This window comes from Amblyomma mixtum, chromosome 8 (assembly GCF_055824585.1).
Source record: "Amblyomma mixtum isolate Tamu chromosome 8, ASM5582458v1, whole genome shotgun sequence".
NCBI classification, from domain to species: domain Eukaryota; kingdom Metazoa; phylum Arthropoda; class Arachnida; order Ixodida; family Ixodidae; genus Amblyomma; species Amblyomma mixtum.
In genome coordinates, this window is record NC_143019.1 from 14,666,016 (window position 1) to 14,682,373 (window position 16,358).

Genomic DNA, 16,358 nt, shown 5'->3' on the forward strand with positions numbered 1-16,358 from the left:
AGCCAGCTTTCGGCGAGGCCTTCAGCGAAGGGAGGTGACTGTGAGAAGCAGAGAAAGAGAGATAAAGGCCTGTCTATATGCAGCCAGCTATCAAGCTTGTCCTCCTCAACTGACTTCACTTCCTTCCACGCAACGCAAGGTTAGCTGGCGACGGCAGTCGTTAACAGCGTCGAGAGACCGTGAAAAACCGGCGCCCCTTGGCGTCGCGCTTTCATGGGGAGGAAAACTCGTGAATATCTCGTCCCCCCCCCCCCCCCCCCCCTTTCCTTCACTCTTTTTTTCTTTTCCGTCCTCGCCCCTGTGACGGTGGAGTGGTGTGGTCAAGCCGCGCATTCGTCGTCGTCGTCGTCTTCCGTCGACGTCGCGCCTTCCTTTTTCCGGGAGTGTCGAGCGGGTGCCACTTTTTCCAGTTTGACCGATGGCTTTGGCATCGACGGCGAGCGGTCTTGCCTTTCCATTGCCTGGCTATTTTCCGCCGCGTTTCGCTTTTGCATTTTCGACGTTTATTGCGTCGTTCTCTGTTCACCCTGTCCCCTATCCCTCTCCGCAGAACTTTGTTTTACGTTAAACACTTTTCTCTCTCCCGCTCTCTCTTTCTCTCTCTCTCTCCTTCATCGCTCCCCCTCTCTCTCTTTCCATGCGCGTAATCTGGCAATTCATGACCGGCCTTCTTTGGTCGCCGCGTATCTCGCGCTCTTCCTTCCGCCTGTGAGCGCACGCGAGAGAGATAGAGAGAAGAAGAGAGAGGTATGGAAAGAACAGATTGAAAGGGGAAAAAAAATGCATAGAAAGGAGAAAAACTTGGAAACGAATAAAAAAACGCGCACACTCACAGAAAAAGGCAGCAAGCAACGAAGGAAGCAGGAAGGTGTGTCCAAGAACGGAACCTGTGCCGCGCGCTGGCACAGCTGACGCCGCACGCTCACAGCGTCGCGGTCTCGCGCTCGCGAAAGATAAATCTTTTTTTTTTTCCCCCTCACCGAGGCCGGCCGCCCCTCTATAAACGACGGTCGCTGCTCTCTTGAAGGACGAGCGCGGAGCCGATCCGCGAAAGGCACCGGCGAGAGAAAGAAAGGGCACTATACGCGCTCGCGCACGCGCCAAAGTCAAGAACAACGTGAGCCGCGCAAAAAGCGTAGTCGCTGTCTTCAAAAACTCACAAAAGATGTACTTTTTGTTCCTTTTTGTGGGTATAAACGGCGAGAAAAGAACAGTGAAAAGATGAAAAAAAAAAACTCGCGCGACGGAGACGCGAGACGGCGGTATGCGGCGAACGAGTCTATACGGCGAACGGGAGGCTCACTTTGCCTCCACGAAGGCAAAGGCAAGAAGCTCGGGACGCGTTATCGCGGGCATTATGTAGAAGAGGACCCTCTGCCGCCCGTCGCCGCTGGTTTCGCCGGACCTCCGGGAGGAGGCGGCGGTTTGTAGCCGCGGCTCGGGTTTCCTTCGGGACCCACTGAATAATGTATCGGTCTCGATTTATGGGCGCCCCAGCGGCGAGCAGCTCCAGGGAGCGTTTTTTGAAGCGCCGCGATCCTGCCTGCCTGCCTGCCATGCTTGCGCCTCGCCTTATATGTATGTATTCCCCATTGGTGGTGAGCGGCACTGGCGCTCCGTTAATGCCGCTGGGAAGCGGGTGTCTCTTTCGCTGGGCGCGCTGCTTGGCTCTAATCTGTATATTAAGCCCGAAGTCGAGACACGGCTCCGCTTTACCGGTGCTTGCGGCTGTTGGGAACGGGCCACAATCCCACCGCTGCCACCAGTGTTAGGAACGGGCCACACACCCACCGCTGGAACCAGTGTTAAAGATGGGGCTTCTATCCCACCGCTGGAACCAGAGTTGAAGACGGAGGGGTCCTGGAGATGACTAACTCGTTTAGCCCCGCAGGTACCGGCTCCGAATGACGATGTCGGACTGCGTTATCGAGGAAACTGTACAAAAGGGTTTATTCTACATATTTACAGATGAGAATCGAATCGAATGCGAATGCAATGCAATGCAATGCCGAATGCTCCGATCACACAACAACATCCCGTTAAATACGGTTCGCGTTCCCTAGATCCCTGACTGGGGAACTTGGTTCGAATAACGTTGTCCAATCGGATGGGCCATTGATGACGCTGGCGGTACCACCCACGGCACGGGGCGGTGCTGAAGCTCTCTCGCTCTCTCACAGCTCGGGGGATGAGAAGGGGAAGACAGTCATCAAACACAGATGCGTCACCTTGACCACTGCCGCAAGTGTTCTGTGCGTTGCCTCCGTGGGAAAGCAGAATCCCGCAGACTCCTCGCAGGTGGTTGAACCTTCTCGAACTCCCCCGCCGGATGGCCGAAGCACGAGACCCATTCGACGCAGCGTCTTTCAATTAGCAGCCTCGCTCAACGTGACCTTGCGTAGCATCATACACTGGGCGTTTACATGAGCCCGACAAAAGTCGGGTTAAGCAGGCTGTCGGGCCGAGAACCGGTTGTCGGGCTCATGTATACGCTAGGGGGTCGAGCAAAGGGACCGTCGAGTCGAGCTGGGCCAGCCCGACTGCAGGGGGTGGGTTGGCTCTGCCCGACCCGGCTGGAAGGAGCATGTATACGCTGCCGCATCGGCTTAGCGCCTCCTCTCCTGCCTCCTCTCCGGTCTGGCTGGCGCTGTGCAGGAACTCGGAGCACTCGGCGCGCGCGCTCTTTCTTAACGGCCTGTGCATGAGGGGCAGTTGCTATCTACCGCCGCAACTCTCCGGGGGCTGGTTCGGTTACTTTGCACATATTGCTGAACGGCTGCTCCGAGTACTGAAGAAGAACTTGACGACCATTTCTTATGCAGCCACTGCTATCGGCACGCAAAGCAGGGAACTAGTAGATGGATCTCAAAACATTGAAGTCGGCATGCAATGATGGCGCATAGTATTAGCGAATAGGGCTGTATCATTTGCGTCTAGCAGGAATAAAAGTGAGGCAAGATATTACAGGGCGAAGCCACGGTTAGGGAAACATTTATTTTCATCTTCAGGGCTGGCACAATCTCTGTTGATACTTGGAAATGTATGATTGAAGATGAGCTGGAAAGGGAATCACATTGCGTTACCACTGGGTGAAGAAATAAAAACTCGATAGGTGGTTTAAAGGCGGTCTGAAGGCCTGAGGGTGGAGGAATTAGGGATGAGGTTAGTTAAATAAAATCGGATCGGAATTGGCCGGTTGATCCGATCGTACGTTGGTCAGCGGTACTTCGTCCGCTCGTCCGGCAAGTATCTCTGTTGATACTTGCCGTTTGAAAACATTCGAAGTATTTGTGCCATCTGTTCTCACTGCGTGAAACACACCAGATCAGAAAGATCCTTTGCTCTTTGGAACTCCGATATCGTTTCACATACTTAGAAGGACTGAAAACAATAACAGGCGGTGCTGTAATGACCTATACAACATTGTTGTGCGGCTCGCAGTTCAAGGGATGTCAGTTACAGCCTTAAATGCTTTCGCGTTGGCTTGTGGATGAAACCAGACGGCTTGTCATTTTGGTTTGTCAATTTCTTTGTGTAGTTGACGAGAAGAATTCGGAGAAACTTCTCAGAAATGAGGTGTGTTAAGCATTTGGTGTGGCTTCTGTCAACCCATTCCGGGCAGCATAGGACGGGTGAATCTTCTAGATGTGGTTCAATGATTAGTTACAAGACTTCGAGAATTTCGATCGTGGAAGATACTTGACCGCCTTTTCAAACAAAAAAAAACGCCGGAATCACTAGGAACCCCGGCTTTGGATAGTGGTTTTCACCATGATTTGTTTTCTCGGCACCTGCTCAGGCCGTAAGAAGAGAGCGAGAAAGCGCGCGCGTCGAGACCGGCCGTGCTGGGAGATTTTTTTTTCCGGCAGCGGGGACACCCATTAGAAATCAAAGCGAGCCGCTGCCGGCCTCGAAGACAGCGCGCACGTGAACGGGCGAACCAACCGGCCGGAAAGAGCAGCAGCGGGAAAGGGAACTTTTCGTCTGGGCGTCTTTCCTCCTCTAGCATGCGTGTAGTTTGCGTGCTCGACGCTAGGGGTAGCGACGGTCTCTGCCCGACAGAAAACCGGTTCATGTATACGCGGTAGGGTCGGGCTGGTCAGCCCGACATCTGGCGCACCCCGACCCGACCCGCAACGTCGGGCTCCATGTATACGAGGCTCCAGTCCGGTGACCCGAAGGTCGACTCGGCCAACGTATACCGGTGTTTCCGCCGTGCTTCATGTGCATCTCTGCTTCCAGCGTTGTTGCCGCTGTCCAAAGTTCTCGCCGCATCTTTGCCTAACGACGACACTCGTCTGACAGTAATTTCTCCCAGGCCCGTGGGAGACAGCGTCCTTCGATCGGTCCGGTGATTTGGAGAGCAACAGCCCCGGCCGTCGTCGTCTATGCTTCTGCCGCCGGCGCCAGGCCTCGTCATATCCCTTGTTTTGCGATGAGACACACCCGGCTCTCAGGACCACGTTGTCCACTCTTAACAGCTCGTCCGCGGCCCGAAAAATCTCGAATGGCCAGCGTCCACGACCGCTGGGCAGGAAGAGATGAGGCCGGAGTCGGGTGGAAGGGCTGGTTTCCAGAAATGGCATCCAAGCTCGAACATTCAACAAAGAATGGCATCAGTGGACTGTTCCACGAGACAGGGCACTGACCCACAAGCAAGCGCTCGGAATTTGCCAAAGACCCACCAGGCTTCCCACAATGACAATAAATGTTTAATAAAACATTACTGAATTTTGGCGTAATTTTGGTGCCAAGAAAGCGCAAAATATCCCGAATGAAATCGCCAAAGACGGACTGCTTGGACCCAGGTTAAAAACAAAAACCCACACACAGTAGGTGGTCCTACCAAGTACTCCTGTCTACAACAATCGGCTGAATCCATCAGCATTTCCGTGCGGTTTTCCGTTCCTGAAACGCCTCGAGAAATTCTGTTTTTAGAGAGCAGGACTCCCGTCTAAGCAAGCGACCATTTTTGGGGGGACAAAACTGTCATAAGCACGTTTGAGACGGTGGTCAGTCTCAAATATGAACTTTGCGCCGTTCAAGTAGCTCTGGTAACCCGACAACATCTGTGCCGCCTAAACCAAACGCGCGCTCTTTGTCTGAAGCGCTGAACGCTTCTTCTCTACAGGTCAGCCTGCGGCTGACGTACTGAACATGGTGCTCTTCGTGGCCGTCGCCAACTTGACTTAAAATAGCACCTAGTCCTCTCTCTATCACTGGCGTCACACTGGACTTAAACTCTTTACCATAGGCAGCGGTCCGAAGCAAAGGTCGGGACACGCGCGCAACCTTTCGGCTCCTTCAAGAGTTTTCTCTTAGGTCATCTCAGTGTACGTCAGTGAGGCTCCCTTTCGTCAAGGGATCAACGCTCCGTCTACGCGACTCTAAGCGTAGTTCTACTCGAGCTGCACTCCTGTGAGTGCCGTTATCTCTTGGTAGCATGGGAAATCGACATCTGCGATTTCTAACTCAGTGACGCCCTAGCCTTGTTAACTCAGTGACGCCATAGCCCTCGTCTAAGGTAAGGAAAAAAAACAGTAACCTCCGATCAACTCTTTTTAACTCACAAAGTAGCCTTTCCCTTCCTGATTTCATAAACACACACAGAAAAAAAAAGAGGAATAAAAAAAAAAACGAAACAGCTACTTGGAGTCGCCACGCGGGGGGGGGGGAAAGCTGACTCCCCGCCGCCGAGTTGAAAGGATTAGTCTTTCAGACGCGCCCGCCGCGGTCGCGCTTTGACTGATTGTAGTGCGGTCAACTCGTGACAAAAGGCTGCAGAAAAAAAACGTCCCTGACTTCCGCTTTCGCATCCGCGCCCCCTCGACGTGCTCGGAAAGCCTTGGCAGTGCATGCAATGTCGATGACCGACTCTGGACGACAAGCAGTGACCAGCGCGAGAAGCTGCTCCCTGTTCTCGCCACAAGCACGAAGCTCGGCCACCCTTTCGTCCTGCGCGATTCCTAGAATGGGGTGCCAAAAGTGAAGGACGAATCCCCCTCAAGTGCGCCCGCCGAACCCGCCTGCCTGCGTCGTCTCGGTTGTTCGACGCCTGCGTTTGCATGCGCTGAGTACCGTGCAACCTGGCGCCTCCTGTTTTGTCGGGCCGCCTTGCCCTTTCTCTTACGGGCCCTTTGTCAGGACGACGCGGTCTAGGCTTTCCTGCAGGCCGATGCCCCTTGATGCACTTCGCGCCTGTTTTGCTTGGAAGACGCGCTCTCCCCTTTTCATTACTGCGGTCAGCCCTTGACTCGCGTCCCGCCTGACCAGTAACTGCAAGCGTAAGTTTACGAGGCGCAACGCGGGAAGGCTTCGCCTTTCCTTCCACCGCATTTCTTTCTTTCGCACCTGTGTGCGCAACCGAATCTAGGGCTTTGAATTTGATTCGTTTTCTCTTGGTTCTTGCCCTTTTTCTTTTTCTGCGCCTAGACTGTACCGCATGCGTCTCCTGATCATACCTAGCTATCTCTAGTTTTTCAGTCGCACTTTGGGAATTTTCCTCAAATTCCAAACTGGCCTCTGTGCCTTCGCAGCAGAGTGCCAGCTCCACGCAGCTGACAGACGGACATGAATCTGCCCCTGAGATCCCTAGCTCATTCCTTTGGGGGTTGTCCTCTCCAGCTTGCCTGTCGCTCTGCGCGCCATTCTCTGCATTGCTGCGCTCAGCTACAACTGAGCCCGCCTGGCTGTCGCTCTGTGCGTCTTGCTCTACATCGCAGTGCTGAGCCACTACTGAGCCCGCTTGCCTGTCGCTCTGTGCGTCTTTGTCTACATTGCAGTGCTCAGCTACAACTGAGCCCGCCTGGCTGTCGCTCTGCGCGCCATTCTCTACTCTGCAGTGCTCAGCTACAACTGAGCCCGCCTGGCTGTCGCTCTGCGCGCCATTCTCTGTACTGCAGTGCTCAGCTACAACTGAGCCCGCCTGGCTCTTATGGCTATCTTTTTCCTCGGCAGCCTCGCACTCTTCTTGTGCCAGTATTACCAAGGTAGCCTCTCCGGAGCCTTTGTCACTGAAGCCACTGTGACATCCCAACTCGCTCTTACCGCGGTTGTTACTCTCAAAAGGGGTTTCCGCTGTTTCTACCTCGAAACCTTTTCCGATTTTAAAAACTCCCTTTTCGCGGTCCTGCCGGTTTGACGCCTGTATCGATTCTACTGAAAGTGTCGCGCTCGCAACTGTCCCGACAAAGTTGTCCGTTGCCACTCCTACCTCACTTGGAGGAGAATCCTCGCACTCGTGTAGTTTAGACGCTATCTCGGAATGCTCTCTCTTAGCATTACGTCCAACTTCTCCGGACACGGTCTCGGATTCTGCGGCTTCTCTTGGACCACCGCACCGGTTGAACGCGTTCTCTGCCACTTCCCTCGTGGTGTCGCGATTTACCAACGCGGCTACGGTCACAGACTTTTCGGGTCTTATCTGCGGACCTATTTCATAAGCATCGCTTGCTCTTTCAGGACTTCCGGCTCTCACACTACCGCCCTTTCTTCGTATTTCGTTTTGAACTTCTAATATCTTTAGTTTCGTTGTTTCAATTTCAACCTTCCACTTTTGCCGTTGCCGTTCCCGTTCCTTCTTTTTTTCCCACTCTCGATCAGCTTGCTCCTTACGTGCTTTTTTCTCCCGATCGGCTTTCTCTTTAGCCTCCTGGTCGGCTTTTACTTTGCGGGCTTTTTCTTTTTCCCCTTGTACCAAATTCCACGTATCTACCAGCAACTGATCGTTATGCTTGACTTGTTTAAGAATGAATTCGCCCAATTCAATTTTGGTTAGTTTGCTAGGCACTTCAACCGACAGTTCCTCGCATATCAACAGCAAGTCCGACTTGTACAACCTCATTAGGTCCATGACAATGCTTTCTCCGCTTTGGCTCTGCTAACACAACAAAAAAATGCCTTGAGAATAACCCTTCTCAAATGACAAACCCTTGATTCCCAGTCAAGATTTTTCTCTGAATCTACAGCCTGGCGAATCCCATAGCAAAACCCAAAACGCTCACCCGTGGAGAAAGCACGATGTCGCACGGTCCATCCCAGCTGCTGCCAACCAGTGTTGGGAACGGGCCACAATCCCACCGCTGCCACCAGTGTTAGGAACGGGCCACACACCCACCGCTGGAACCAGTGTTAAAGATGGGGCTTCTATCCCACCGCTGGAACCAGAGTTGAAGACGGAGGGGTCCTGGAGATGACTAACTCGTTTAGCCCCGCAGGTACCGGCTCCGAATGACGATGTCGGACTGCGTTATCGAGGAAACTGTACAAAAGGGTTTATTCTACATATTTACAGATGAGAATCGAATCGAATGCGAATGCAATGCAATGCAATGCCGAATGCTCCGATCACACAACAACATCCCGTTAAATACGGTTCGCGTTCCCTAGATCCCTGACTGGGGAACTTGGTTCGAATAACGTTGTCCAATCGGATGGGCCATTGATGACGCTGGCGGTACCACCCACGGCACGGGGCGGTGCTGAAGCTCTCTCGCTCTCTCACAGCTCGGGGGATGAGAAGGGGAAGACAGTCATCAAACACAGATGCGTCACCTTGACCACTGCCGCAAGTGTTCTGTGCGTTGCCTCCGTGGGAAAGCAGAATCCCGCAGACTCCTCGCAGGTGGTTGAACCTTCTCGAACTCCCCCGCCGGATGGCCGAAGCACGAGACCCATTCGACGCAGCGTCTTTCAATTAGCAGCCTCGCTCAACGTGACCTTGCGTAGCATCATCCAGTCCGGTGACCCGAAGGTCGACTCGGCCAACGTATACCGGTGTTTCCGCCGTGCTTCATGTGCATCTCTGCTTCCAGCGTTGTTGCCGCTGTCCAAAGTTCTCGCCGCATCTTTGCCTAACGACGACACTCGTCTGACAGTAATTTCTCCCAGGCCCGTGGGAGACAGCGTCCTTCGATCGGTCCGGTGATTTGGAGAGCAACAGCCCCGGCCGTCGTCGTCTATGCTTCTGCCGCCGGCGCCAGGCCTCGTCATATCCCTTGTTTTGCGATGAGACACACCCGGCTCTCAGGACCACGTTGTCCACTCTTAACACGGCATGGAAGCAGTGAAGCGGCTTCTCCGCAGTGTCTGCGTGATGTGCGGCGCGGTACGTCACTGAAACGGCTAATGAGTGCGAAGTGTTTGATCGCGAGAAATGCCTCTTTGTTGTGTCAGAGGTGACAGCTGAAGTGGAAGGCTCAAGATAAGTTGTCACTCATGTCTAATGTCGATATACGCACTTAAAAAAAAGGCATGCGGGTCATTTTCTTTAGTGCCAGACAGGACAGGATTACAGGTTAAAATAGGCAAGCGCTGTTGCTGTTGTGATGACTCTGCATTGCTATTTTGTCTTGAGGTTATTGAATGCACGAACCGGACCGAGCAAACTTACTGTTGAATTGAATTGGGGCATGCAGTATTTGGAAGCAGCGATACTAGCGATACTGCTCCCCCCGTTCTTTTACCGAACGGCTTAGACTAGCCGTATAGTATGTCTATTTTTTCTCCCCTTTTTACGTCTGCTTCCCCTCACGGTGCTGTTCGGGTGTGTAAGTCAGTGTGGGAGACTTACCGCGCCTCTCCGTTGCTAATAACCTCCTCGCATTTCACGTTGACGCGCGCTACTCGATGGGCGCTTCGACGACAGGCAGTCGAGCTGTGCGGTGAAGACAGCTTGCGGTTTGCGACGGATGCACGTTTTGGTCTGTCCTCTGCCATCGTCTCCTGTGTGAAGTATCAAGACAACGCTGGCTGCAGAAGGCTGGCGGAGCAAGTGGTTTACCGTGAGCGGGGAAGTAGCACGCGATAGAAGTAGCAGCCATTGTGCGGCCCAAATCTTAATAAAGGCCGAGCTGCTGGTCCGACTGCGTACAATCTGAACTCGCGGATGTACCGCGTGATTACAAAATTCGTTTACAAAAAACAAAAACAAAAAAAAAAACAGTCGCGTGATGTTTGCAGGGTAGTCGTTTTAGACGTCCGGCCGATCGTTTGCAATATTTTCGCGTCGTGCGCAGCCTTCGCGCGCAGTGCAGTCCCTGCGTTCATTCCAATTTAGGTCTGTGCTTGTCTAAGCACGATGCAGAGCATCTCCACTCAATATAGTTACTTAAAGGTGCACTGAAGAGGAATGTGAACTTGTCTTTTTTCCGCGGGAACTCAATCTACATGTTCCGAGCTTTCTTAGAAACTTCGATTTATTGCCCTGTGTGGCCGATTTCCGTAATTAAATCGAATTAACGTCCGGCTCCCGCCTTTTTTTTTTTTTTAATTCTCCCGCGTACGGTGGGCGGAGTCGACCAACGCGTGGCGCGCCTTTCACCCAGTCCCGTGGCGGCTTGCCGCTCTGCCATCGGCGGAGTAATACGTAGTAATCCGTAGTAGCAATTAGTCCGCGCGTATTTTTATTTCTTCGGGCTTATTTTGCGGCTATATTATCTGCCAATGAAACTATTTATTCATGGAAACCTAAAAAAAGAAAATAAAGCGAAAGCAAAGCCTCCACGGAGCTGGCTGAAAGGCACTTCACGCGTTGATCGACTCCACCCACCGTACGCGGAGAATTCAAAAAATAAAGGCGGGAGCCGGACGTTAATTCGATTTAATTAGGGAAATCGGCCACAGAGGGCAATAAGTCGCAGTTTCTAAGAATGCTAGGAACGTGTAGATCGAGTTCCCGCGGCAAAAAGACAAGTTCAGAATCCTCTTTAGTGCTTAACAGTATCGCCAATCGCAGGGGCAATTATTGCTGGGAAGAAACGTGATGCAGAAAACGCTACACATAATACAAAAATAAAATGAAACTATCAAGCAGACCTAAAAAAAAGCTCCTGAAGAAGTCTAATAAGAACTTGAGTAGCTTCTCTTCGGTGCCGCTATAGTGGGAAAACGGCACAAGCTGCAAATAAGGGGGTGCGTTTGATGCTTCATTTCACGCCAGGCAAATCTCCGAACTGACTGCTCCGGCGCGGCACAAGTGCGCTTACCTGCATAGCCATGCGGCCACTCTCGCTCTTAAAGTAGTCGCGGCGAAAAAAGAAGCCAAATAAGGGATTATCATTACACATTAGCGCTCACCCATGCGCATCCTTCAATGCTGCTACCAAGGAAGGCTGTAACGAACTTTCACAGAATCTTCGTAGTTTGGTATGGTGTGGTATGGTATGGTATGGTATGATATGGTATGGTATGGTATGGTATGGTATGGTATGGTTTGGTTTGGTTTATGGGGTTTAACGTCCCAAAGCGACTAAGGCTATGAGAGACGCCGTAGTGGAGGGCTCCGGAAATTTCGACCACCTGGGGTTCTTTAACGTGCACTGACGTATGGTATGGTATGGTATGGTATGGTATCAGGCTGCTGCTGCTGCTGATGATGATGGTATGCTATGGTATTGCGTGGCGCGGTACGGCATGGTACGGTACTGTGTAAGAATTTTTCGGGTCCTGGACCAGGACCCGGACTCGGATCGGATAGCGGTTGTTAGTCTATTGATTTAGTCTTAATGAGTAATTACTCCCTCCGGATAAGGCAGGTTCCTAGCCGCCGTGGTGGCTCAGTGGTTATGGTGCTCAGCTATTTACCCGGAAGATGGGGATGAGGAGGGGTAAAAAACTTAATTCAACACCAGCACTACGGCCCCGTGAAAAAGAGCACTTGCTCCTCAAAGGCCGGTTGATCACCTACCGTGCTCGTGAGAGACGCGGGTTCGGCCGCGGTGGTGGCATTTCGATGGAGGCGAAATGCTAGAGGCCCGTGTACTGTACGAAGTCAGTGCACGTCAAGGGACCCCACGTGGTAGAAATTATCCGGAGCCCTCCACTCCAGTTCTGTAATTTCTATCCAGATATAATCACTATTGCAAAAAATGTTACATCTCTGTATCAGGTTACGCAAAGAACACGCGCCCTATTGTGTCATTGATGTACTTGTTTGTTTTTATTGTTCAATATTCCAGTGTTTCTTCATATCGCCAGTAAGTAAAGTGCCATTTATGTCTCGCAGCGTAGACATGTCATTCCAGTGTTTCTTCATATCGCCAGTAATTAAAGTGCCATTTATGTCTCGCAGCGTATACATATGTGTCTTGCATGTAGGATTCTATAATCATCTGAACACATCGTGACTACGGGGTATATATAAAGTGGAATGTTATATACTACTGCTTGTGCTGCGCCCGGCGAGGCCAAGACATGTTCAGGAGACCGATAGTCTCCTTTTGTCTTGCCTCGTGGGCAATACTTGTATTGCCTAAAAAATGAATAAAATAAAAAATAAATACGGTGTTCCTCATAGCCTGAGTCGCTTCGGGACGTTAAACTATATAAACCCTCCGATCTAGTGGTTACGTGATCGCTAGTGATCGTTACGAACAACCTCGCCTCTCGATGCAAGAAAAGGGGTGCACGTCTTTAATCTGCGTCCGAGCACAGCTCGCCGTCTGTCCGTGTCACTCTTTCGCGGCGCCTGCGGCGGCGGCCTTGTTCTTTCGCTTGTGCTTTCGCGTCGTGGAGGTGGCCTTCTTGGCGGGTGCGCCGCCCTTTTTGTTGCTCTTCTTGGCTGTCGTCGTCTTCCGCTTGCGCGTGGTGGTGCGGGGGCGGTGGCGCGTGGTCTTCTTCTTCTTGGTGGTCGCCTCCTCCTCTTCCTCCTCACCTTCCCGACGCTCGTCCAAGCTGCTGTCCTCCTTGTCGGCCACCGTGGTCCTGCGCCGGAAGGACCAAAGAGATAGCGGTCACTCTTCCCCGTGGTTACCTGAAGGGGGGGGGGGGGGGGCTCGTATTCGCGAAGTGATGATGATGATGATGATGATGATAGCGATGTGTATTTAATGGCGTAAGGGCCGAAGACCGCCACGGCTAACCTGTCTTTTCGTCTCCGCGGAGTTGGGCTCTAAGGTCCATTTCTCGCCAGCATTTCACACCGGGAAGGGGGGGGGGGGGGTAGAGAGAGAGAGAGAGAGAGAGATATTGTGCCCATTGGAAACCCGGCACATGGGGTCAGCGGGGCCCGGACCCTGCTCAGCCATTCGAGGCGGATGCTCATAACCCCATAAACCAAACCAAACCATTTTTACTCCTTTATGCTTAGAGTGTATAGGGTTTGACTTGTTCACCGAGTGACCGCAGCCTAAATGACAATTACTGACCAGACAAACATTCTTCGAGTCACAGACCAATTGACAATGGATCCAGCGTACCTGACTGTCTTCTTCGTGGTGGCCGGTGGCGTCTTCCTGGCCACGTAGTACCTGACCGGGGGCGCCGGCGGCTCCTCGGCGCTGATGGTGGACCCCTCTTCTTCGGCGCCCCTTCTGGCGCCGCCGAGGGCGTTGGCGCCGGCCACCGTGTTGAGCGAGTTGCCGAGCAGCGCACCGGCTAGGATGGCGCCCAGCGCCAGCGACGCCACCAGCGCGTAGAACCCCCACGGCGGGGGCGGCGTGTCCCGTCGGCCACCGCCGCTGCTGCCGCCGCTCTCGCCCAGGCTAGCGTTGAACTCTGCGCGTGGGAGAACAAGGCGAGGGGGAGACGTGTGACATGAAAGTTCACTCGTGTTACTAAAAAATTTGTACAGGTTTATTAAACCGAATAGACGGGCGAAAGCAGGGGTTCATTCTTTAAACGGAGGGGACACTAGATTGCTTTATTGGTTCTATTGTGGTTGAACGTCCCAAAGCAACTCAGGCTACGAGGGACGCCGTAGTGAAGGGCTCCTGAAGTTTCGACCACCTGGAGTTCTTTAACGTGCACTTACATTGCAGAGTACACGGGCCTTTAGAATTTCGCCTCCATCGAAACTCGACCACCGTGGCCGGGATCGAACCCGCGTCTTTCGGGTCAGCAGCCTAGCATCGTAACCACTGAGCGGCTGGGGGAGGGGACACTTAACGTTTGGTTTGGTTTATTGGGGTTTAACGTCCCGAAGCGACTCAGGCTATGAGGGACGCCGTAGTGGAGGGCTCCGGAAATTTCGACCACCTGGGGTTCTTTAACGTGCACTGACATGGCACAGCACACGGGCCTCTAGCATTTCGCCTCCATCGAAACTCGGCCGCCGTGGCCGGGATCGAACCCGCATCTTTCGGGTCAGCAGCCGAGCGCCGTAACCACAGAGCCACTGCGTCTGGGGTAGGGGGCACTTAAGATCCGCCTTAAAGGTGCACTAAAGAGGAATGTGAGCTCCTTTTTTTAATATGCACAGAAGCACAGCTTAATATTAAAGTGTCTTTTTTTACATTTTAAATTTTTTTCTTCACAATTCTCTCTTGCGGATGGTTCGCTTTACGAACAGTTTTTCTCGGGGACCAAAACGAGGCGTTAATCTAGTTGCAGTATATAGTGCTACGATGTGACAAGGCCACGCCGAGGTGCTGGCGTGATGCTGACCACAGCCAGAACGGATTCGTGCATGGTCTCCAGTTATGGACCTGCCATCCCGAAGGGTGCACAGTAGCGCTGTCCCGCGCGGTATGCAAGCTCGCGAAGACGCAAGCGCGTAGTGTCTAGCGGGACTCAAACGGCAGGCAGACCGGGGTGGTGCTCTGACCTCCTTGCCTCGGGTAGTTGGGACCCACGCTGGCGTCCTGCTTCTTCGCCACGGGGCGCCCCTGCTGCGGCTGCCCCATGTCAGGGGGCGGCTGGCGCTGTTTCTCTCCGAGCGCCTGCTGCAGACCGTCCGGGGGGAACGCCTGCACGTCCACCATCACGCCAGGGGGCCGCAGACGTCCTCCTCCTCCTCCTCTTCGGATGGTCGCGCAGCTTTTTGACTCTCCATCATCATCATCGTCATCATTTGCGGCAGCGGCGCTGAATTCAGTGCACGACAAATACTTCTGCCCTATGAATACAGTCGTAGAGTTTCCCAAAATAGTGCTCCTCAAGATTACCGCAGTAAAAAGAGGCGTCACCGTCTAAAAGGGACCGTGAGGATCATCATCGACAGCAGCAGAAGCTGATGATGATCCTCACGCCCACTGCAGGGCAAAGGCCTCTCACATGTCTCTCCAATTAATCCTGTACTTGCCAGCTGCGGCCACCAAACTCTTAACCTCTTGATATCATCCGCCCACCAAACTTTCTGCCGCCCTTTGCTACGCTTGCCTTCCCTTGGAATCCACTCCGTTACCCTTGAGGAGCAGCGATTGTCTTGCCTTCGCATTGCATGCCCTGCCCAAGCCCCTTTATTCACTTCACTTTATTTTCGTTAAAGACCCTTTTCCAGGGTGTTACATAAGGGGCGGGGTTTACTTCGATTCTTTTCTAGTCAACTTCGATTAGGATGTACACTCAGGATGAGTCCATAGAAAGGGTTTTCAGGAAAGGCAAGGGAGCAATAACTGTCTCACTTCGCGGTGGTGGTGAAAAATTTTTAGGAAGGGTGGCTGTGAGACCAGTCCTGGTGGGCGGGGTCCTCAGTCCAGGACTCCGATAGCTTCTGCTATCCTGTGTGCGATCAGCGGTTGCTGATCGCTCAGGCTATAGAGCTGGACAGAGCAGCTTCCCATGACACCTCAACCGCGCCGTGAGGGAAGTTTAGATGAAGGATGGAATGAAGAAAAGAAGAAAGAAATGGGTCCCGCAGGGTAGAGGGCTCCGGATTATTGAGACCACCTGCGGCTCTTTAAAGAGCACTGACATCGCGAAACGCGATGTCAAAGCTCCGTGACCACTCACCTGAAATGAGTAGACGGCATCGTCTAGCCGGAGAAATCCGTAAAAGAAAACGTGCTGTGAATGCGAAAGCATACTGTTACCTGCTAGGCCTTTACTATAAAGGCATTTGACCGAAAGGCACTTCACGTAAAGGTCTTTGCATAAAGGCCTTGAATCTGATTTATCTGCCTTTGATGACCCCCGTCATTGTTAATTAACGTCATTTATCAATACAATGTACTGCAACTATCTACTACTGTTTCTTATATAAAAGTCGTTTATGGCTTGGCGTCTTATTATCTGACATCATGCGAGACCGTGATGACGTCATTGGGGTTTTCGGACCACATGCTTTTGGACAACAACGCCGAGTTTCGTTGCCGATGAGCCGTATAACGCTTCCGCATTCAACAAGTACTCTACGCTATATCATGGCTTGAAAACGGCCGGTGGTGTCGATATACAGTTGGACCTCGCTATAACGAAGTTGAAGGGGCCCCGGCGATTTCTTCGTTATAGCCGTAGCTTCGTTATAGCCCGTGTTTACAGAGCTTCCAAGGGGAATCGACATTCCTTCTTTATATTCACTAGTTTGTTATAAACCGTTTCGTTGTAATCAGCTTCGACTACCTGAATATATTTTTTTTTTGCCTTTCCTGGCTTGTAAAAGCTACGTGTTTTAAGGAAAGTGTGCTTGTCATTAGAGTGCG

The 16,358-nt window shown here is 52.4% G+C and overlaps 2 protein-coding genes across 4 annotated transcripts in view; one reads left to right on the forward strand and one right to left on the reverse strand.

Moving 5' to 3' along the window:
• Nucleotides 1–16,358, forward strand: part of Trim9 (E3 ubiquitin-protein ligase Trim9) — a 253,305-nt gene that overhangs the window by 88,660 nt on the left and 148,287 nt on the right. The gene's annotated exons all lie outside the window — the stretch shown is intronic.
• LOC149331439 (uncharacterized) lies at nt 12,450–14,699 on the reverse strand. The gene is made up of 3 exons (XM_089555500.1): nt 14,543–14,699; nt 13,197–13,494; nt 12,450–12,702 (listed from the first exon to the last, which is right to left on the reverse strand). The coding sequence occupies exons 1-3, from the start codon at nt 14,697–14,699 to the stop codon at nt 12,450–12,452; spliced, it is 708 nt and encodes a 235-aa protein (XP_089411626.1).